General features: G+C 41.7%; 1 protein-coding gene and 1 long non-coding RNA gene across 4 annotated transcripts in view; one reads left to right on the top strand and one right to left on the bottom strand.

Annotated features, from left to right (window-relative positions):
* Positions 1-4,736, top strand: part of LOC126848371 (netrin receptor UNC5C-like) — a 30,777-nt gene extending 26,041 nt beyond the window's left edge. For 2 of the 3 annotated variants that reach the window (XM_050589216.1, XM_050589215.1), the window contains 4 exons: positions 476-613; positions 1,151-1,687; positions 2,190-3,147; positions 3,582-4,736. In XM_050589216.1, the coding sequence (XP_050445173.1) occupies positions 476-613; positions 1,151-1,687; positions 2,190-3,147; positions 3,582-3,753 (1,805 nt within the window). In that variant the 3' untranslated portion in view covers positions 3,754-4,736. The remainder of the gene's footprint in view (positions 1-475; positions 614-1,150; positions 1,688-2,189; positions 3,148-3,581) is intronic. The other variant, XM_050589217.1, reaches the window with a different exon arrangement.
* LOC126848419 (uncharacterized) overlaps positions 1-23,929 on the bottom strand; it is a 216,526-nt gene that overhangs the window by 114,173 nt on the left and 78,424 nt on the right. The gene's annotated exons all lie outside the window — the stretch shown is intronic.

Genomic DNA, 23,929 nt, shown 5'->3' with positions numbered 1-23,929 from the left:
TCGAAGCGTGTTCGTGTCGCAGTGCTTTTATTACGTACGTTAATGGCAGCGATAATAATGATTGGAATCTTTATAGCCGTACGAAATAACACGGAGCTGTAAAACGATAAACTGACGCGCTAAAGAAAACGAGCGCGCGCAAAGGAAACGAGCTTGTCGCTCGGAGAGTAAATGGAGAAGAACCTTAAAACTTTTCTACGGCGCTCATAATATTTAGCTTTTGGGCTTCTTTTGTCTCCGTAAAAGGAGAGTCTCGCGTAAAAAGTAAATAAAAGTTACGACGTTAAGTATTCATGAGGAAACGATGCGGTTGTTTCACGCAACTTATAAAATTGCTCGCAATTTTCACACCGTTTATAATAATAAGCGTTATATCCTCCTATTTAAGAAAAACATTTCGCGCATGATTCACGATTTTTTTCCCTTTTTTAAATAATTGGGAAAGATAGATAAATTTGCAATGTAATTTTTACAGCGAATCGCCAGATGGATGTAGCCTTGTATGTCGGTCTAACGGTCGCCTGTGTAGTAATTGGTGGCTTGGCGATCTTTCTGGCGAGACTCTTGCGACGCAAAGGTCGCGATCATTCCTTGTACTCCATGGCTCGTAATGGTAAGCATTTCAAAAATAAAAACGAATATGTGTTGGTGTGTACGTAACATTAAATCAAGCACAACAAAAATTATACATCTTAATAACTTTAGAATCTACTTAATATAAAACGTAATTTTTTTTTTTTTTTTTGGCAAAGATTGGATTTTCTCTTTACAACTATTTTACGCTTAATTAAACGCTTAATTGCACGAACAAAGTAAATATTTATATTACATAATATATACTTTTTAGTTACGTAAAAATTGTTTCCTATAATATTTTTTTAGTATTATGATAAGTCGAACCTCTCGCATGATTCTTTGGGCGTAATTAGACATGAGCAAGATACTATTTCGAGATAAAAATCTAGACGAGAAAAAAATATTAAATATTTTTTTAAATATTGCTAATTTTGTTAAATTTTCCTAGAACCTAATCGCAATATGATATATCGCAATGTATATCACGTAACGATGAATAAAATGCGCGAGTTCGATCGTAGCTCATATGTAAAATCGGAATAGTATCTCGATGGCGTTTATCCGCAGCGCTCAGAGATACCCACGAGCCGTACCTCGGCCGTGTACATTTCAGAATTCCAACCGGAGTTCTTCCCGGATCAGGACAAGAAGCTGAGCCTGCAACCGGACGTGACGGCGACCAGCGTGCCGGCCTGCTACGAGTATCCTTTCGACCCGAAACTGTCGATGTCGAGATCCCTCTCGGAACATCACTACGATGTACCGCACTTGTCGATCGCGCCGCAACCGTCGCCAATGTCACCCACACCGAGCACGTCGACGCAAGAGTCCTGCAGCGACAAACAGATCCATTCCGACAGCGAGAACAGCGTAACTAGCTCCTACCCGTCTTCGGACTCGACGTATAACGTCGCCTCGGAGAGCGTCCGGTTGCCAAAGCTGGAAGCCGGGAACGTCGCCAGAGCGGCGGTGAACACGCGTGGCGCCCTGCTGGTTCTTCCGGACTCTGGAATCTCCATGTCGGTACCGGAGGGTGCCGTTCCCAAGCCACTCCGGGCGGAACTCTATTTGGCGGTGCTCAACGAGGATCGTTACAGGCCCCGATTACCCGGTGAGTGCAAATTATTCATGGCGTTGCGCGCGTTAGAAGCAGTCGAGAAGCAGATGCCGAGTTTTACGATCGCAGCTGCGAACCTTCCAAATGTACATTCGAGACGTTCGCGATAAGGCGATGTTATTTTTATATCAATGCCGTTCCCCGCATGTGCTTTGGATTATATACCCCTGCGTTTGATGTTCAATATAGACCACCATTACACCGATTCTTTTGTGTCACGAACAACGAGAATAAAATTGTTTATGGAAAAAGAAAAGATTTAACAGTTTCCGATAAATTTGTTTTCATTGGAAGATCATATGTGCGCGTTAAATCATGTAAAGTATATTAAATATAATTAATCAAGTGTGAAAGTTTAATGTAGCGGAAATTGTAACGCGGCGATAATGATAACGTACAATAACGACATTAAGCTCGATAATGATATTACAATGGTTCATTTTTCTCGATATCGCATACACGACTCGAATCTGGATCCCGTTTTTTTTTCCTATAGATGGGATAACCCAATTATCGGCTGTGGTGACTTGCGGTCCGTCATCGGCGACCTTCAACAAGCCTGTGATCCTTCAATTCGAGCATTGCGCCATGTTGCATCCGGCAACCTGGGAACTGAGCGTTTGGGCGTGCGACGGTGTTAACGTCGACGACGGCTCGTCATCGGTGATGTCAAAAGATCACCAGTCAATTACATGGAGCAGAGTGCTAACTCTAGGCAACGAGACTATCAATACACCGTTGTTCACGCAATTGGATCACGCGGAGGCTTTCATTGTGACCGAACAACTTCGCGGTTACGTTTTAGCCGGTCAGAGTTGCGAGAATTCGATCGCCACAAAACGATTGCGATTAGCGCTCTTCGCCAGCCAGGCTGGTCAGTGTTGTGTCAGAGTTTATGCCGTGGAGGATACGAGAGCAGCCATGAAAGCCATCGTCGATCGAGAATCGCAGATTAGAGGCTATCTGTTGGACAAACCGCGCACGTTGCTATTTCAAGACAAAGGGGAATCGCTCTGCGTCAGTCTTGAAGAAGTCGGCAACGAGTGGCAAAGCAAGTCGCCCACGGAACGCCAGGAAGTCTCGTTCCGGGACGTTTGGAACTGTCAGGAGAATGCCAAGCACGTGACCTTCGGCCTGGATACAGCTTTTGGCCCGACCACCACGAGGAGCTACAAGCTGCAAGTTTCGCAAGGAAACTCTGACACGAGACAGGTCTTCAGAATCGTTTACGATGGCGCAAAACAGTTAATCTCCTCGGGTAGCGTCACGAGACCACTCAGGGAAGTTACTGTGGTAAGCAGCGGACACGCTAGCAATGCCACGACTGACTCAACTACACTACGACCTTTTCGGTTTACGAGATCCTTGAGGAAGCAGCTCTGCCAATGTTTAGACCCGCCAAACGCCCTGGGTAATGATTGGAGAATGCTGGCGCAAAGGCTTCAAGTCGACAGGTTAGTGGCTTTGACTTTTCTCGTTTTGCTCTATACTTAATCTAAGACTTCTTTAGATACGCCAGTATGTTTACACAGACTATATAAAATACATTCGTTAATGCGAGGAGATTCGTGTCCTTCAATGCAGATAAAACAGCATGCGATAGCAAATATTTGCTTTAATAACAAAATCGAAGAATTTCTCTAAGATGATTAATATGATTAATGGTCTATCAAATTTTTTTACATTTCGCATAATTAACCAAAAAAAATTATAATGTCGATAATGTCTAAACGTAATAAAGTTGTATATCACGATGGGGTGTCTAGTTGCTCATCACATCACGTTATATAAATTTACTCGAAACGTGTGTTCTATTTCATCGGCGATATATCCGCTTGTACCACTTTTCTCGGTAATCACGCAGCCGGTGTCTTCGTTCGTATAACAGGTACATCAATTACTTCGCGACTAAGGCCAGCCCGACAGAGCATATTCTCGATCTGTGGGAGGCGAGGCATCGGGAACCGACGGCGGTGACGGATCTGCTGAACCATCTTAGAATAATGGGTAGAACCGACGCCGCCACGATTCTGGAGGCGCAGCTCGGCCCGTGGCTCTGAATAAACAGAAAACCGGATCTCGAGAAGCGTTTCCCCAGCGATGAGTGAAAGTCGAGACCGTTGTATGGCCACCCGCGACGAACGATCAGTGTATGGAACCGCGATCGGTGGGTGATCAAACGGCGACCGATGAACTCGAAATCGATCAGTGAATACAGTGAGCCGGATCGTCGGAGTACGCGCGGAAGGGAAGAACGAGAAGGAGGCAGGAGAACTAGGGTTCTCCGAACGGACTCATCGAAACACTGCCTTAATTGTGCGCGACAAACGCGTCAGTACTTTGTATATAAACGTGAATTAGTGGCAAGTCCGAGAATTCCTTTTTGAGGGAGATCCTATGGACATCGAATTAAGGACCGAGAAATGCTTATCCGTGAATTCATGGGCGGTATAATCCGCGTAAAAGAAAACCGTATATAATTGTGACGAAGTAATTAGGGACTGTGCATTTAGACGGACATACATGTACATACATATACTAAAAACACGCGCGCAGATGAATATATCCATTTTAGATGGATGTTTCTATATAAATATATGTTATATATAGATATAAATATATATATATATAGGACACCAAGTAAAGTTTGAGCGGATCGGCAATATCCGCAACACCTTGATGCAATTATCGATTTGTTAACACGGACGCACGCGAGCACGAGCGAATGATTATTATTTTTTCTGAAAATCGTGCCAAAATTACTTCGGTTTCGTAAACGTATAAACTTCCGTTTATTGTTACATTAGATTTTTTTTCGTGAACGCCGTATTACCCCTTTTATGCGTGTCGACAATACAGAGATCGCGATATACGAGAGTATAGGAGGACATTGGTGCACGTTGCGCACTAGAGTCCGAACAACGCGCGATCGCATAAAACGAGCTAATTATAACAGACATGATTTAAATCAACGATTTATTTGAGAGATTGTATATTTGTTACTTTCGACGAATAAAATATTCTTGTATACCTCAGAGTCAAACTCATTCGTTTTCATTAATATTTGCATCCATTCTCCCCCTTCCTTCGCTCCCCCCTCCCCCCTCGCACACACACACACACACACACATATTCTTCCCGTCGAGTAAAATATTCTACCAATCAAGTTTATTAATTTACACAATTTTGTTTCTCGTATTATTTACAGCAGTATAACATATCCTTAAAATGTCTCAGAATGAATTTCACATTTCTTGACAAATTTAGGCAAAGTTATATCCACTTTATATTCATCTCAAATTTGCTTAAATAAAGAAAAAAAAATAAAAATAAATGCGAAATTGCGATATAAAAATCCAGACGGCACTTTCTGACGTGAAATCTCATATTCAAGACTGCCCGTGCTGCAAAAAAAAAAAAAAAACGTTGTACCGTAATAACTCTGCAAACGTACTTTATCGGCATACTGTCAATAATTTTTTGCCGGCGAAGAAACATCCTTCTCTCGGGGATGGTATTAAAGGCGCACCTTCGCGCGTGCACGAGCAAGGACTGTATATTACTTCAATTTCAGCTTGTCTCCGGACATTTGACAGGGACAACATATTCTATCTTCCACCTCCCAGATCTCGACTCCGGCAGCCTTCCTCGATTTTCTCTCGTCAAAAATAGGTACGTACTTTTTCTAGAAGTTGAAGAAGGCGGAAATATAGGTGACAATGGACGTCACGAGCGTTGCAATTTTGAAATGTCGATACCAGTCACGCGTGCACTATCCCTTTCCCTTTCCCCCTTACTCTCTCGTTCTGCGTTTCTTTTATGAATTCTTTCCGAGCTTTTTCGAACTGGAAAACTTGTCATGGTATCTATACAATGTCGGTATAATTCATTAATCACAAATCGTATTTCGTGGCGATACAATTTTTAAATTTCTAGAATAATCTTGTCTATCAGTGATTTTGAAAAAGATCAATTTCTTTCAATTAACGGAAATACTGATCGTGTAAAATCATCGTAATGTATAAAGTTAGCGTTTAAAAAGGGATATTTCGTTGATTAAATAAAAGTTAATTCTTGCTGGCATATGTATACACGTATCTATTTCAATTGTTCTGCGATAGCATGCAAAATTTAAACAGATTGAAATAAAAATGTTAAATTCAACGATCGAACGGAATCGCTTATCGATTATCGAAACGAGTGACATTTCCATCGTATTTGTATGTGTTAGTGCGATAAATTAAACTTTATCTGATTCAATAAATGCTTTATCTCTGCTGAATTGTGGGAAACTTTCGTCGCTGCATTGGCGACGAGGCGTGCCGGAAATTAAACGGGTAAGGCGGCACTGTCGGCGATATGGAATGGGAATGTAGAGGAGCAAGAGGAAAGTTGTTTTTAATCGCTGAAAAAATTATGTCGGAAACGTCGGCATTAACTTGTTAATTTAAAGCATGGTTTTACGAAATTGTCAACTGCATTCACATAAACTATATAAAACTGTATTTAACTTGCCTGATAAAATAATTTCTTTATCGCAATATATTTTTTGACGTAACGGAAATATATACATGTGTGTTGTAATTTAACATCAAGCAAGATTATTTTTTAGCTGTGACTTTTCATTCGATAGACACACACTTTTTTTATAAACAAGTTAATTGTTTTTATTCATTTGTTTTTCTTTCTACTTTAAATAATATTTTTCACCGCTGTTTTACATCGCTATTTACGCGATAATTTATTACTTACGAATGACAGAAATAAATAAATTCTCTCTCTCTCTCTCTCTCTCTTTCGGATTTCCCAAAGTATCGATTAGGGCAAGTCAAGAAACTTTAACAGAACTCATTAAATTTTACACGAAATATGGAGAGCATATTCAAACATAAAAAAAAAAAAATGATAGATGACTCCAGCGCATACCTATTCAAAAATTAAAAATGCTCGGCACTAAAGAGGCGCGGTGCGCAATTCAGCTTCTCTTTTTTTCCTCTTTCTTTTAAAACGTTCTCCGCGAGATCGTTGCGTAAACGTAACGGAATGCGCACAAGTGTTTTTCAAGTGCTCCAGCATGTTGCCGGTCAGACAGACTAAGTTATAAAAATAGCTCTAAAGAGTAGAGTTACTTCTTCTCACGATAACATGAATGAATTTCTTGGACAGATTTTGTTACCCGTGTGATAATCGCTGATGTATCGACGTGTGTATCATCGTTACTCAAATGAGAAATCCTGTGTTTGCATTCCTTGCAGCCATACATTTTAATTAAACATAATAATATTTTTTAAAGTTTTTAACTATCTTTGTTAAGATGATTTTATCATAATATTTTGTTTAAATATACAATACATTATCAGTAATGCGGCTTTAAACAATTTTCTTACTTCATGAGATTTCAACATACTATATTGACAGAAAAATATCGAGTAGATCTCTCGCCTATTACGGGATGGTCTGATATATCGAGTCGAGTATCGCATACCGCGCTCGCCATTTGAAAGACAGTCAATGACGCATCGGCATGTCGAATCCTCATTGAGAATGCATACGTGAAAATAAGCGCTCCGATTCGTTCCTGCCGTGGTGAGGCGCACTGGGCGGACAGAGTCTCTCGTCTTTTTTCGCTTCGTCGGATGTTCGCGTGGGTATACACGAGCAGGTCTAGAACGGCCGGCGTTAGAGCGTGGAGGTAGATAGGGCGTAAATTATAATAAAAGCGCGCACGCAGATCTCACGATTCTCTCGAGCATCTCTCCTCGAGTCGATTCGACTCGAGGCACGCCGATGTTACATCGACATTAATGACTTATTGGCATGTTGAATCATCATTAAGAGTGCTCAAACACACGCGCTCCCATTCTTTTCTTTCGACACAGACTTCAACGGATTCCGTTTTTGTTCTTTTTTTTTTCCTTTTTGTTTCTTTTTCTCTTCTTTTTCCTTCATCTACGGTACACGCGAGTCGCTTCGCGTGCGCGGATGCTCGTCCTTTCGTGACAGAAAGTGCAAGTAATAACACGCGTTGCGGCAGGCTTCGTCATTATTTTCTACCGTTTGATCGCGCGCGCGTGTGCGCCACGCGTGTTCCGGTCACGGCATGAGCGAAACGTATTCGGTATCGACGTGCAAATGACACGTTAGACAGAATCGCCGCACTTGCTGCGCGTGCATACACACCCGATCGAGGGTACTCGTTTCGAAGGATATCGTGTTGCAGGAATTTAAATTTATACCGAAGGCGACGCGAACACGAAACGTGCTTATCGCGCGCGATAATTTTCAACGATTCTCATCTGTTATACGCGAGAGTCAATTTTTTATGATTATTTAAGCGAAGAAGTTTTATATCGCCTACGCTATATTTCCTATCGATGGTTTAGTATACCCGCGCGATACTTAACGACACGTTACCTCATGGAAATTTACTCGCATTCGTCACTTTCGCAAGGATCGTGTAATACTACATTACACTTATTGTTAGACTTTGCGTAGACGCGCTCAAGGCGCGCCTCGCGGCGAGAAATACTAGTTCGAAATTGTCACGCAATCACTGACGAAACCATCATTGCTATTTTACAGATTAATATTTCAGTGATTGGAGATAAGCATAGCGAGATGATAGATTTGAATGATTCATGCTAGAGATTGGATTTTTTTTTTCGATAACGATTATATAAAAACAAATTATATCGATGAATATTTTTTAAAAGATAGCGCCTCTAATAATATCTAATCACAACGAGGAAAAATGCTCCTACATCTTAACATTGATAACTTTAATCAATATTATTATGACTCTTGAAAGATATTTATGAAAATTATGCAAAAATATGCATACACATAAAGCGTAAAGGAGGTAATATGATAAACATACGTTTACGTAAGTGCGTAACACGCGCGAGAATTTCGCAAAGTAGGCGTCGAAAGCCACTTATCGCTGATTTACGACGCTGCCGTTACTGTCATTCGATCGCGCGTATCTTCCGCAGTCTTCACCTTTCGATGCACCGCGAAACGCCGCGTCTGCGAAATCCTGTAAATCTCCAAGAGACACGTGTAAATACGAGACGAAGAAGATTACGGTGCTCTCTTCGCGCGTCAAAGATGCGGGCGTTTCAATGAGCGCGGATGCATAATACATACATCGAATCTCACGTACCTATATCTCCATAAAATGCCAACGGTAATACGGAGACGTATTTATTGCAGACTCCATCGGAAAATGCCTTGACTGAGGACTCGTACATAACGCATACACAGCATTATTAACATTGGACGGCGCCCTATATGAAATCGATTTCGGCAGGATGAATCATAGGGCGCGAGGAACCATCTTCATTCTTTCCAACTTGTTCCAGGAAAACTCACCTCACCTGTTTCATGATACATACCTCCGGCCCCCGGCGTTTCTCCAATTTTCTTTGCTCATCGTTCCGTATATTATCCGCGATGCTTCTTACTACGATAACAACGCAACAATGAACGTTCGGGTAAACAACGTCCTTGCTCTGCTTTCAAGATGCGATATAATCCCGTTTAATGCCGTTTCTCGATATCGAGTCTCGTCATTGAAGCAAGTTGGTAAAATGGCAAAGTCGTGTATATAGGGTGTTTACTCAAATCTTGTAAAAAAATTCTTTGAAAATTCCTTGATCTTTCAGATATTTTTGTTCAAAATAAAAAGTGAAGAGAATATTTTAAAGATTTTTAGTACAATTTTCTAAAATAAGTTTTTTTATTATTCCTCTTTTTTTCTAATGAATAAATTTTTACTGATATGAAAGAAAAATACAAAGTTACTTAAGTTTCAAGTACTATATTTACAAATGTACTGAAAAATAACTGAATAACTTTCGTTAAAACAAAAATTTGTTTTTTAATTTTTAACATTTTTTATTTTTTATCATGAAAAATTAAAGTAATGAATATTCAATATTTTCTCAGCAATGAATATATGTATAAACAGAGATAAATTTATATTTATAATATATTTTAAACACATAATTCACAATTTGACTTATCGATGGATTATATATTGCTTACAGTATAAGAGTAAAATTATTAAAAAGAAAAAATTTTTTTAAAAAGTCAATAAAATTGCATGAAAATTTCCAGGTACAAAAAAATTCCCTGAAAATTTTCCATATTTTTTTAGAGAATAAACACCCTGGTATAATTTCCACGAAAACATCGCGATTTGTTCCCACCTTGTTTTTCAGAATAATCAAAACACAATGGATCAAAGGATCAGTTGTATGATTTACATCTAGAAAGTTAATAAAAATCTTCTATTCCACTAATTTCTTTAGCGCGCTTTACAAAAACTCATAAAAAATAATAAATATATCTTAAATAAAAATTGATTTTTTAATTTTTTTATTCCATCTTTTTCTTTCTTATTTTTACATTGAAAAGTTTTCATATCGTCTCGCAAAATACATTATCGGATTTCTATATCTAATGATTGGCACTTTAATATCCTTGCACACGAGAAAGAAAAAGAGGAAACCATCGCAATTGTATCGCCGACGTATGTACATATGTATCCACCCCTGCAAGCATTGTCGACCTGGTTCCGAAGACAGCAGATATAAACGACGGGACGGATACTCGTTCGTAAACCCACGCGATTTTAGTGACTCACTACAGAATATACGAGAGAGACGCTACGTTCTGCGTGTCACTTATAAATGGTTTCACGACAAAGAGCCGCATAATGCACGAAAGACAGGCGGACGTTTTATCGTGCGTTAAGCGCGATAAGATCGCGGAGACAGGCCGGTTCTCTCGCAATCCTTCTTTTGCAGATACGTCACACGTCCAATTAAACACTTTCCCTAACCCGAGATAATTACGACTGTAATTTATTTGCGATTAGAACGATCGTTCTTTAGCTATTACTCTCTTTGTTTAGTCGCGGCTTCTTTTGAGCAAAGCAGATGTTTTAATAATGCCAAACGCAAGCGCAGCTCTATTGACACGATATGTTTTTCAAAATGTTTTTCGGCGCTTTCACAACGATAACTTTGTTGACGCAGCCAGATTACGCTAACACACAACGTGGCAAATTTTAGGCAGTCGTACTCTCTTCTCTGCATCACATAATAGCTCTATGTATCACGTCATAGTGTCGCGTTTCACGTACACACGCTGTCCCTCTATCAAGATCCATTTCACAACAAGCTTTTCTCTCTCTTTCAGTTCCAGTATTCGTGAATCTCCTTTCTCTCTTCATCCTTCTCAACACTATGATATGTATACCTCGGCAACCCTTCACAGTAATATTTCACTCACCCTTAACGTTAGATCGAGTTAATGTTTTTAAAATTCCTACCATGACCCAAGGCTATACGTCTCGTCACAGACTAATTCTCACCCTTCCCTCATCAAGCTCCTCGAGATCGTTTACGTTTACACGAGGGAACTACCATGTATACAATGCCGCGTGCAACCTCTGGGATAAAAAACGCTCCCGAAAAGCGCATCCTTCACGCTTATACAAAGTTATTATTAAAAAAAAAAAAGAGAGAGAGAGAAAAGAAAGCCTAAAGAAAAGAGCAAATTCGCGCAAATCCTAGTATTCGGGACTAACCTGACGGTACTGAACCCCGAAGGACAAAGGGGCCGCACATTGTGCCTTCAACTTTGCTCTCTCCGCTATACAATAAAATCCTCTTTGCACGGCGCGTCATTGTTTAACAGCTGATTGACGTTGATCGAGGGGCAAGCGTATCGGCGCGTCCTACTCCCCCTCTTGGCGAAGTGTCACCACATGCGAAGACTCACACGCGTTCGCGCGCGCGAATATGAACGGGAATGGAACGGAAATCGAAGCGCGCACACGTGCGATTCCCTGACTTGCGGGATATCTTTGACGTCCGGCGTTGTCAGTATCGAGCATTGTGCGACGGGAGATGCGGGGAACTCAGTGACGCGTGACACGTCCCTGGAGAGTCGAGGGTGCTGCTAAATAGAACGCCCATTAGTAACGAATACCGCGAGGAATCCCCTTGTGCACTACGAATGCGTAATGCGGCGACGCGGTCGGGGAAGGGGGGTTGTGAACGGAGCGAAGGTACCCCCACGGGGAGGCCCCCTTCCGGGAACGATACGCGGTCGTGATAATTTTCTGTTACCCGCTCGCACCGTCGAGGGTGCTGCGGATTTTCGGCGCGGTCGAAAGCGAGCACGACCAATCACGCGGCGCACGTAATGGCTGCTTAGCTTTAATCATCTTCGCGTGTTCCCGTGCAGCAGCGGCTTGCACGTTATCTAGGGGAATTGCTTACGCGCGTGCATGCTGTTACAAGAACTGTTTGAATAACGGAGCAGCTTGAATCACGGCCATTTGGATTAGGACACCAAATGCTAATTTGCGGATCAAATTGATGCTAACAGGAAGAGAAAGAGATATTATTCGATTGTTTGTATTCAAGCATAGTATTCGAGACGTGATAATTTAAATATGTACCAAAAAATGTTCGTGTATACTTTATATAAAATGATGCAAAGAAAATCTCATGCGGCAATTTTCGCACATTTTTCATTTTCTTTAAATATGTTTTTTTGTATGAATACATCAAAATCTACGTTTTTTTAATCATAATGTTATGATAAAAGGTTCATAAATATATCAAAATTTATGTCGAATGCTTGAAAATGATGGATAATACAAAACGAAAAATTTCAACGATTACTGTTTAAGTCAAATAATTATTCAATCAATCGTGTAAGCAAGCTTTTTCGCATGCGAGCCCATAGAGGATGGCGAGCGTATTGATTAAATATGTATGATCGTAATTTGGAATGCATTTTACACAATGTTATATAATCACTACTGATAATTATATACTGCAATAAACAATGCAGTCATACGATTTAAATACTTTTGTTTATCGAATTTGTTTACGTACGGAACGTACGTTGAAATTGCCAACTACAGGAGTGACAGTATTTGCATATACATGTATTTATACGACAGATTAGTTAATTGCATAGTCGAGTGTAATTAAAAGCGTTATTATCCTGACCTTACATTAAAACCTAAATTAATACCGTTGTTTTTTTTTTTTTTTGTTTATCACAAAGTGATATCTCTTTCGTAAAAAAGGATTATAATAATATTCCGATCAGTCATCCGCGTATTTTATCGCCACGTTGGCGCAAAATTCATGCGCTACCGTGTTACTATGTAATTAGCGCGTTTCAACATCCTTTGTACCTATCAATTTGAGCCTTACTTTCTGTATGATTAAAGCGGTCGCGCTGACAAGTGAAATCTTTCGCATCGGCGAGAAAGTAGGCACTTCTTAGCGCGGAAACACCCGCTCGTTTAATAACGTGGAAATCGTTACCCGTCAATTGAGATATCAATCTCGACAATCATTTAATTGCACGATATCGATGTAAGACCTACGATCGTAAAACGCAATTGATCCAATCGCGGTTTGCGAAACGCTGGCGTCAGCCGGCATGTAATTACGGATTTTCACGGATTAACATTAAATCCTACCTCTTTTCCCCAGCGTGTTTACTAGCTACGACGGTGCGTACGAGTTTTGTAAACTCATGTAATAAACGAGTGAAACAGAATCGAGTAGATTTCTCACGCGAGATCTCGCGCCAACGAGTTCCGAACGTTTGAAAATTTTCCTTCATCTCTTACTTTGCAAAGCTGTTACAAGTTCGAAAGCGTAACGAACAAATGGAGAGAACGATTTCGTCCTTGGTGGAAGTGAAAAGTTCGTGAAAAGTCACCGTGAAAACCGGACGGTAGTGTTAAACCTACCTGAAATTGGCAGCTCTGCCTCTTGCCACCGCACCACGGAGGGTGCTAATTTCGGAAGGGTCGGCTCCGCGCTCCTGTAATTAATGGGGTTTGTCATCCGAGTAAAAAAGTCCCGTGGGTGCAGTCGCATCGGCACTACATATAGTGGCGCGGCGCGATCGTTGATTGGTATCGGTAATTGGCCTGATTGTCTCGTGGCCCAATTAATTTAATTACCTTCAATTAGAGGACACTCTCTTCCGCCGGACTCCTTTGCCGCAACCGACACTTTTTTTTCCTCACATGCGCGAGCATATTTTTTTCCAGCCGAAAATCTAATAACCGAATGAATTTCGATTTCGGTGCAAGATCTTCGTGCGGATATCACGTCGAAACGTGGAAACCGCGCGCTCGAGTTGTGTGATATTAATAGAAATTCTACCTCATTACGCGTTCAGATCAGCCTTCCGCGCCATTCGTTGTCGGTTCATCGCGTATATCTATATGCGTATGTATATATATCCACATGTTTACTATGTAAAACGCATTTACAGAATTGGAGAGATAGTTCAATAAAGTTTGTAGTTTATATTGCATGGCCTGGAAAGTCTTCATTTATAATTCCAGCAGAATATATACTGTGTTGCAAATGGATGGTAAAGCATTTTATCGTTATTAGATACAAATTTAGACACAATTTGGAGACTCGATATTGTATAAAAAATAAAAATATTTTGTATTTCAAAAACACTATGTGCTTATGAGATCTAGTTTTTAGAGTAAATTGTATTTTTATACTTTACTTTTCTCAAAAAACTTATAATAATAATAATTTGAAGGCTACGGATATATGTAATGATTATTATTTTTTCAATAATATATTTTTTTTTTGTTAAAAAAATAATATAAAAAAGATTCGCGTAAAAAAAAGTTTGTATTTGAAATATTTTTTCATAAATAATTTTTCATAAAACACCTTACACAAAACATTTCAGGAAACGATGCAAAAGGTAAGAAAATACCAAGGAAGCCGTTAATGAAGACCAGCGAATGAGTCCCGGCAATATATTTACGCGAGACATAGATGCTAAAGTAGCGGCGGAGTCGGCGAGAAACCGCGCGGGAGAATTATAAGTTTACGTCGCAGTGCGTTTTGTCATTCTTGAGCGCCTAGTTTATGTAAATTACGGGGTCGGCACACCCTCCCTTGCGCGCAAAGCCCCCTTAAAATACTACGACGACGATATTGCCAAGCGGGCGTGCGCGGGGGCAACCGTTGTAATGCCATGCAAATCTCAGCTAGTTTCGAAAGTTCGTTATAACAAGCTGCCAGAATTGCGCGAGAGGAACAAGAGAAAAAAGGGGAGAGAAGGATGCGCGACTAAGCGGCGGAACGAAAAATTACGCGCTAACTCGCGACAGTGCTTCGCGTTATTTCTGTACGAACGGCGGCCGCAAAATGAGGAAAAAAGAAGGATCGTCGACCGCTAGGCGATCCTTTGTGCATGAAAACTGGCCGGAAAATGAGCTTCCTGCGGATCCCTTTAATTAAGACTCGCAGCGAAAGAACAAAAGCGCGCCATACGCTTTCATCATTAAACGGAGTTCTAATCTCGTGGATGGTTTCCTGATTTTCGTTCATAGTTTATATTTTTCCGAATATCCGCATTTCACGCAAGAGAGAAAGAGAGAGAGAGAGAGAGAGAGAGAGAGAGAGATGTTTCAGAGCGTGAATAGAGAGATGCAACAGATACAATAAACACAATTTAACAAGCAAAGCCTGTGTAAGGACGACGTCAAACAGCTAGAGACTACGAGCATTGAATCAAGTCGTCGCCGTATATGTATACGCGAGACAAATATTTCCAAAGACCAATCAATGCGAAATACCAGCGACACACACATGACACGCACGGATCTGGAATTTCGAAATAGGCGACGATCTCTCGATCGGCTCGAGAGCAGGCACGCGTCGCGCGGACTGCGCAGCAATTTCCGGTTCGGTATTTTCGGATCGATTCGCAACCCCTTTCCTCGCTCTCTCGACGCGCAACGCCCGGCACCAGCGTTCGTCGCGAGTGCGGGTCCATTCCGTTCGTTCTCTCTCCCTTCGCTCGCCTCGTCCAGTCAACCCTCGTTCGCTCGGGCACCCCTCGCATCCAATTTTACCGTTCGTATTCGAGCGTGACAGAGACGCGCGCGCGCGAGAGGAACAGACGCATAGAACGAAGCGGAGCGGAGAGAGGGAGGCTGACTTCCAAATGGATATTAATAGTTCTGTTTCAAGCACCCCGCGATCGTCGCTGATTACGCCGTTACAGCTGTTATCCTTGATTAAAGCCTCTGGGTGCCGGTGGGTGCTTAGACAAGCGGCGGCGCTGGCGACAACGGCAATGCGAGAACGCAGAGGAAGAACGAAGATAGAGACGCGGAGAGATGGAAAGAAAGAGCGAGAGGGACAGAGGGACCGGGAGAGAAACGAAGCTCGGACCCATTTGTATAAATTCAACGGCGGTAGCGCCACAACAAACGGCCCCGGTGGGCCCAGTAAACAAAGCTGCCTCGCGCTGCTCCGCAAACCGGTTTAGAGCGCATCTGTAACGCGCGCGTCTGCATATACGCCCGTAGATATGCTCGTGTGGTATTTCGCGGGATGCGTCCCGCGAGATTCGCCACATAAAATGCCGAGCTTCAACCGAGGTTAAACCGATAACGATGCTGGCGAGCGATGAAAAAGTATGTGTAGTATAGCGCGGATGCGACATCGCGATTAGGAAGGAGGCTTTCTTCTTCGTCACGGTGTAGGCGAACCGGCGGCGTAATTAACCGGTAACAAGACCAATAAAAGTATCGTTAATCTTTGCGAGGCAAGGCTGTCGGCGGCATTGGTCCGCGCGACAATTGCGGCAGGAAGCGATAAACCTCTCCGGCAATTCCGAGAGTAGCGAGAGGTAACGCGATGTCGCGTCCCGTCGTATCGAGACTCGCCCGAGAGAATGCGGGAGATATTCGGGTCATCGGACGTTACGAAGAATTGAACGATATAATGCGGGGCAGGGCAACGCGCGTGCTCCGCGTAATGGATCATTGATCAAATTAATGATCGCCCGCAAGAAACGTCGACCGGCTCGTTAAAACGGAATACGAAAGTTTCATCCTCGAAACGGTACATACGAAGATATCGAATACTGCATACTGATACTGTTCCAGATATTATAAAGTTCGAAATCGAGAGAGAGAGTAACGAAAATATTCTTTTGCTCTCGATACGTTTTCCTTTACTTGCCGTACATCTAGATATCTAGAATATCTAGATATCTAGTTTTCGCAATAACGTCAATTTTCTCAGAAAAAGAGAATGTTACGAATTTTATAATTCCAGTTATTAATATTCGCTTAAAAAGTGCCCCGCGGTATCTCGATATTTTCAAGACGGCAAGAATTATTATATGTCTTATAATTATAATGCACAATCTCTCCCAAATTATAATCTCGACTGCATTCATTATAAATTTCATGTTTACGTACCAGCGAATGCGTATGTTTTACATTCTGTGACGCTCAATCGGGCGTTAGATTAACATACACGCATCGTGAGTAAGAAATCGTCTCGACCTCTTTGCGAGAACATATTTGTGGCGTGGATTACGAGCGAAATCACGAACGAGAAAAGTCGTGTTGCGAAAGCAAACACGCGTTTCTGTTATTCTATCAACTGCGAAACGGCGTATGCAATATGCCACATGTAAAAGCAAGCCCATCCGATATTTTATTGATTCTCGGTGAGGCCGCGCGAATCCACAGTCGAAAAATGAAAACGTCCCGTTATTTTTTCGATTAATATTTATGAATGCTGTAGCATAATTGGTATCATAAATAATACAGAAGGATAAATATGTTTCTCTCTCTCTCTCTCTCTCTCTCTCTCTCTCTCTCTCTCTCAAATGGAGAAAATAAAAATGGCGAAATTAAATCTGATTACGGATCGTAAATCTAGATACGATAAGGCTATTAATCCGACTAAAAATAGTCGATAGAATAATCTCTGTTACGTCGTCATAAATTCCGAAACAACTCTATAAAGTACTTTACTTTTAATTACTACAAATTAATAGCGCAACCTATATTTAACAAGATCGTAGCCATGGCAAATGTGTCGATCGGCGGATTTTACGCCAACATGAAATACGACTTAATCGTGCACCGGCATGAGGTAAGGTTAACGACGATGGAAGGCGTAACAAGCCGCGGCGAATTAAAGAGCGAACAAAGATATTCAATTTCTTGAAAGATACCGCGCCTCGTTCGGAATCGATCGATCTTGCCGGGATCTCTCAGGGTCGGTCGGGTATAAAGCCCCGACCGTATATCCTTGCTTTTCTGGCGCAGCGTGTTCCACGTGCCGTCGCGATACCGATCTCTAACATGGTGCACCCTCACCGAGAGGATTTCGTGTACGGCACTGTCGAACAGAGGCCTACGGCCTTCGTTATTTGCTGGCACGATTACGCGTAGGAGTTGCGCGGACCCTGTTAAAATCAACGGGGGCCCCGGCGTAGTTAAAATGCCGATGTTAATCGCCCGGAGGCCTCGTTAGCGGCCTTTACCTCGCGGCCTCACCTTTCTCCTCCTTCCTCCTCCACCATCGTCATTCTCGCGCGTTTCCAATCCGGAACACGGCGTCACGAGGTATGACTGTCGGCTTGTACGCTCTCCGCGGGCGCAAATAGATCGCTCTATAAATAGCGGAGAATGCCCGTACGAGAGCCGCGACTTGTTGCGAGGGCGTAGATTAATTAGCTATAACAGGAAAATTATCAAGGCTTCCTCGGGAGCGATTTGATATTATTTCTTTTATTCCCCTAGTGTATAATATCAAAGCAATTTTCATGATTTGAATTTTTGAAAAATATGTAGAGAAGAAGAAATAAGAGTTTGTTTAATATCTATGAATTGAAAAATACGAATTGTAAAGATATTTATATGATGATTGTAATAATTAAATAACAAATATTAAAAAATAAATTAAAGGTGTTAAATTTTTTTCTGGTGTTATAATCATTCTTAAGTTATGATGAAAAAAAAAAAAAGAGAAGAACCGTCTCCTCGAAGCTTTGTTAGCGAAGCGCGTTTCGCCTTGGCCAAATTAAATTTGTCCCCCAATTCGGTTGTTTCCGGCCTACGGCTGCTCTGGGACGACTTCGAGTGCCAATTTAGCGGCATCTGGCCGCTACGGTCTGTTTTTCTTTAAGGGGCTATCGAAGAACCAGCGAGAGAACCAGGTCTCGCAACGTCATTCCCGAAAGCTCTTATTCTCCTTTTAACATCATACTTTATGGTAAGGTAAACTTCTCTTTAAGAGTTGATTAAAAGTCGCACCTTTTCGAAATAGAAATAAAATTCACTGGACGAAATAATTCTGTTACGAAACGTTGAATTGAACATAAAAGAACGACGAAAGCGGAGGAATATAAAACACATATTTCGAATTCCTATTGAAATATTTGCCTGTCGGCAGACTTCGTTATATCCCGACCTAATTTCAATAACCAGTTTATCCGCTTATCCCGCCGGGATTTCACCCTACACACATCGTTCCTTCTTATCCCGCGACTCGATCTACCGAGAAATCCTTCGTTTCTCTCCGCCAAAACTGTATTATCAATCGTAATTCGTAGTCCCTCGCAAGCATCCTCAATGTTACAATGTTTTAGGGGGAAAAATGCCGAAGCTCTTCGTTAACATTAAAGCATTATCTCTTCCCTCCTACATTTCTTTTTCTATCCGAAAGAAAAGAAGACTCGCCGAGGAACAGAGGGGAAGTAAAGGAAATTCGTTTACTCGTGCCGCGAAAGAGGCGCGCATAAATCCCGACTTGCGCGAGCGGGGACACTGTCGTGAGTCATCCCTGTGGAACCCCCATGAAACTTTCGACGCATCTCTCCCTTCAGCGTCATTGTGATCTTCGCTGCCATTAAACCGCGATTCCGAGTGACTCGCGGTGTGGGTCAGCAAGAAAAGTCGGGCACACAACGTAGAAAGAAGGCCACTTCTCACCCCCGCATCTTCCACTTCTCGACTCTTACGCAGCTAATGGCACGTGGTCCGCGCCTCCGACTACGCATGTGACGCATGTCATGGCTATATATTGTCTCGCTGGGCCTACGACTCAAGAAGAAGCGAGATGGAGTATGCGATCTAGATCGTAAAGACGCCCATACGAGCGATCGTAAAGCGACCGTCGAGTATTGATCCTGAATATTTCGAAAGTATGACGCAGTATACAAAAATTCCGTGCATAATCAAATAACAAAAATCTCCCCAATTGTGTAATAAAATTGCATAGTTAAAAAGTGTACAAAAACGAAAAAAAAGCAAAAAAAAAAAAATTCAAATATTTATTGAAGAAGGGAATAAATTATCGTGTAAAACGCGCGGAGAGATCCTGATTTTTCAAAATTTGATAAAATGCGATTTAATGCATGAGAATATATTAAAAATGCCGAACTATATATAAATCACCTATGTACTCGTTTTATTGTGGAAAATATCAGCGGGACGATTAAACGTCGTACGAATCGCTCGTTCATCAAGCGCGTCGCAAATGTCACCAACTGTCGTAAAAATATCGTTTGCGAAGTAACATTTTACCGGATAATCGTCTCATGGCATCGCAATGATGTAAAAAAGGTTACCCGCATAACTTGCAGCGGACAGAATTACGGACGACAACTCGCGGACCGATAATAGCGAAAAGCCGACTTTATATCTTTTCTCGCTTTCTCTCTCTCTCTCTCTCTCTCTCTCTCTCTCTCTCTCTCTTTCTTCCGATATTCTTCGGAGCACACATCTCGTTGCATTCTCTACTACGACCATCGCGTTTATTATTGCGCCAGTGCCGTAAAGTAGGCTACCGAGTGTAAGCCTGCGCACACGGAAGCTACGAGGCATTTGCATTATTGCAAATTTATGGCTGCACAGACTACAACCCTCGGATGGCCGATGCCAACCAGCGCGGTCGCTCTTCGCCGCCTCAGAGATGTATTATGCATTATCTTTCCAGCATGTAGATCAGCGTTAGTCGAACTTTCCGAAGACGCTGTCGCTTCTGCCACGTTCGCGATATCTACGCTAACTCCGCGAATCGGTGAAGATTACATATGGGTTGATTTACATTCCCAAATCATTTAACATGTCCTCAAATAATATGTATACCTTATTAACTTTAAGTAATTAATAGCATACGTCCATTAATCTATCAAACGTCCAGCTCTCTTTTATTTCCAATAGATTTAAATTGTTAAAATAAATTATAATTATAATTTTAGTTTGCTCTTTTGTTCTCTCTCTTTCTCTCTCCTCCTCCTCCTCTCTCTCTCTCTCTCTCTCTCTCTCTCTTTCTGACCTATTTGCTTAAATTATAATCGATAATCCATTAACTCAGTCTCGTACGTATGCAACAATGCGTAGTAGCAACACCCACATCGTCATGTCATAACTTTATTATTCTATCACATCAAAAGCACGATAAAGATCAAAAGACACGCGTAATGCTTACCTTTTCGATACGTGACAAGTTTCGATTGACTTCACAAAAGACATTCATGTGCTCAACATTCGATAGTGATATTAAAGAAGCTGTACCTTGACTAGTATGTTCCACGGCTGGCATTTTGAAATCATCGCGATGATTCGTCGAATCGAGATATCATATATTCAAAGATCTTAAGCTCTTACGATTGCTCATTACGACACTGTATTCACAATTTCTTATCTATAATTATCTCTCTTGTTCACTTATATACGCGTATATATATACACGTATATTCAAACATCTTTGCTCCCAAGTACCTAAAGATTCCATAAGAACCGATAGATGTCTTCATACTAGCCTTATTGTTTCGCAAGTCGCACGTATATATCAAGAGCTCTTATAAAGCGATTTATATACATATAGATAACATCATGATTCTCTTCAGTAGCGATCGAGATATAGTTGAATAAGGCTTGTCTCGCAAAAGCAAAATAACTTTTAAATAACTCTCACGTGCGCCTTTGTATAGGGATTGCTTTCCGAGTGAATTTCACGTGATGCTGAGATGTCGCGACGAAGGCAAACCGCACAAGCTTATCCATCGGCGCGATGAAGGTACCGAGGAAGTGGCGGCGCGTCACTATTCCGGCTATTCACGACCGGAGGCCTTTCTAAATCGGCGCAATAATTCATCGGATATGCGGTGAGCGCCCGGCTTCTAGGAATGCCACTGACTAAACCCGGGGGCATCCCATATCCGCGAGGTCCTGGCAACTTGACAAGCCAATCCGCTCCGCACGGTGCCAAGGCGCCGTGTTCCTATTTGTACCAAAACAAAAAGCATGCACGTGCCGCGCGGACCCCTGCCTGCTAGAGAAGATATCGCGTGGAGATCGCGCAGCCTGCGCGCGCTAATCCTCGCCTCGACTTTACGCACTCTATCTCTACACGTCGTTCGCGAAATTTGAAAACCACTCGAGAGAACTCATGGAATTGCAGCGTAAAGTGAGATGAAATATCTTACTGTCGACGAAATAATTGAAATAGATCGAATGGTAACGAATGACAAATTTCGCCAAAGCGAAATCGATAAATTAACTTATATATCGGCAAATTAATTGCACATCTCGCGATAAATGTCTCTCGCTCACAATTTGAATTATTGATATATTTCTAACTGTATATCTCTTTTTTTATTAATAAAAATACGAAAATTTATAACTGCCTGATAAACACAAAATTTACAACTTGACGAATGACATCCAATATTTCTGATCATTGATAAATTATTGGAATTAAAAATTGCTAATCTGATCGAAAGTGTTAGAGATGTGTGTGTCACTTGTTAAATAAAAAATTTTTTTTATAGACATAAATTTTTGCATCTTTCTCCAAAGAGAAAAATATACAACAATAAATATATCATTATAATACAATACGATTCTAACCGCACAAAACTTATACGATTGCTTATTCGTATATATCTCCCCCTATATTGCTCTTGATAATAGCGGCGAGTTGATTAATCCTACCGTGGGTGCTCTCTATCACGCAAGCGTCTTTAACTCGGACTACTCCGACGAACTGTCCAATTAAGATTTCTCCGCAAAACACCCCTTTTCTCCCCCCCCCCTTCCCTGCAATCTCTCCCCTGAATCTACAAAGGAAGGGGAGACCCGGGCCCGTTGTGGAATCAGGAAATACCCCTCATCCGAGTAAATCTGTCGTCGAGGACGAGCGCTTATCGCCGCGGTATAAGAATCGTGCGACGACAGAAATCCGGTAAATATAGAACGCCTTATATACCCTCGTAGATCTACGTCCGTTAAGCCAGATGTAACGTTTCACTTCCGTTTTCGCCGACACCTCCTCGCCTCATCTCTCTTCTCCGCTCCATTTTTTTTTACGCCCGATTTCCCCGGGCGAGCCGAATGGTACGGTACAGCTTGCCGCGGCCCTCCAGTATGATGGATTTAATTGGGAAGGACCAGGGAAAAACGGTTCGCCACCAACAGGAAAATTGCGTGTATTTATAGTTAAGTATGCGCCTTCGAAGAAATCGTTAGCGAAAATGAGCCATTATTGTGAAGTCGTAACCGATCGTTTGCAAGCGTAATAATAAGATGACGTGATAACATGCTAAAATAAATCGTCGGCATTTCATTAACAACCCGATTATAAATTTAATTCCGTGTTACTTAATAAGAAATACAAAATGTGATAATAATATCCATTAGATTACAAAACATTGTTGAGATATTTTCTTATTTGACGATTTACACATTTATCGAGTAAAAAAAAAAAAAAAAAAAAAAAAAAAAAAAAAAAAAAAAAAAAACAAAGTCTGAAGCTCGTCACATTTACTCGCGTTCTCGTCTGAGCGAATTTATATTCTACTGGAAAGTTTTAAGCAAGCACTTTTCCGGACATGAGTTGGGCACCATTTCAAAAGATCGTTGGCAACCGAGCACGGTCTTTCGAGATGAATGGCATCGACGGCAAGCGCCAGTAGCCGGGAACATTCGCGTTCGACTTCACGGACCGTGTCGAGCCTCATTAGGAAGCGCATAATGATAAACTCGAATTTATACGGTCGTGGAAACGCGATCGTGCATTCGTGAGCTTCTCCGAGAAGAGAGTTTCGGACTCGGAATACCTCAATAAAGCCGGTATGCATGTAGGTCACGGCGAGACGAGCGGGACGTTACATTTCTCTGATCTATCGCGCTGGCAGCGAGTCAACAATGGTGCACGATTGGCGGCGGTCTCTCCTTCGGACGATAGAATTAAATTTCGCCGGCTTCATTTGCGCCGACCGCATTGCCCCTACCGTTTATTTGCTCTTGGACTTGGTTACATTCCAAGCGATTCGGCGGTAAGGACTTTTCCGATGATTCCGGCGCGTCGCGATGCGACGCGACGCGACGACGAG

This window comes from Cataglyphis hispanica, chromosome 3 (assembly GCF_021464435.1).
Source record: "Cataglyphis hispanica isolate Lineage 1 chromosome 3, ULB_Chis1_1.0, whole genome shotgun sequence".
In the NCBI taxonomy this organism is placed as follows: domain Eukaryota; kingdom Metazoa; phylum Arthropoda; class Insecta; order Hymenoptera; family Formicidae; genus Cataglyphis; species Cataglyphis hispanica.
Note: the sequence above shows the minus strand (reverse complement) of the source record. Positions and strands in the feature narration are given on the sequence as shown.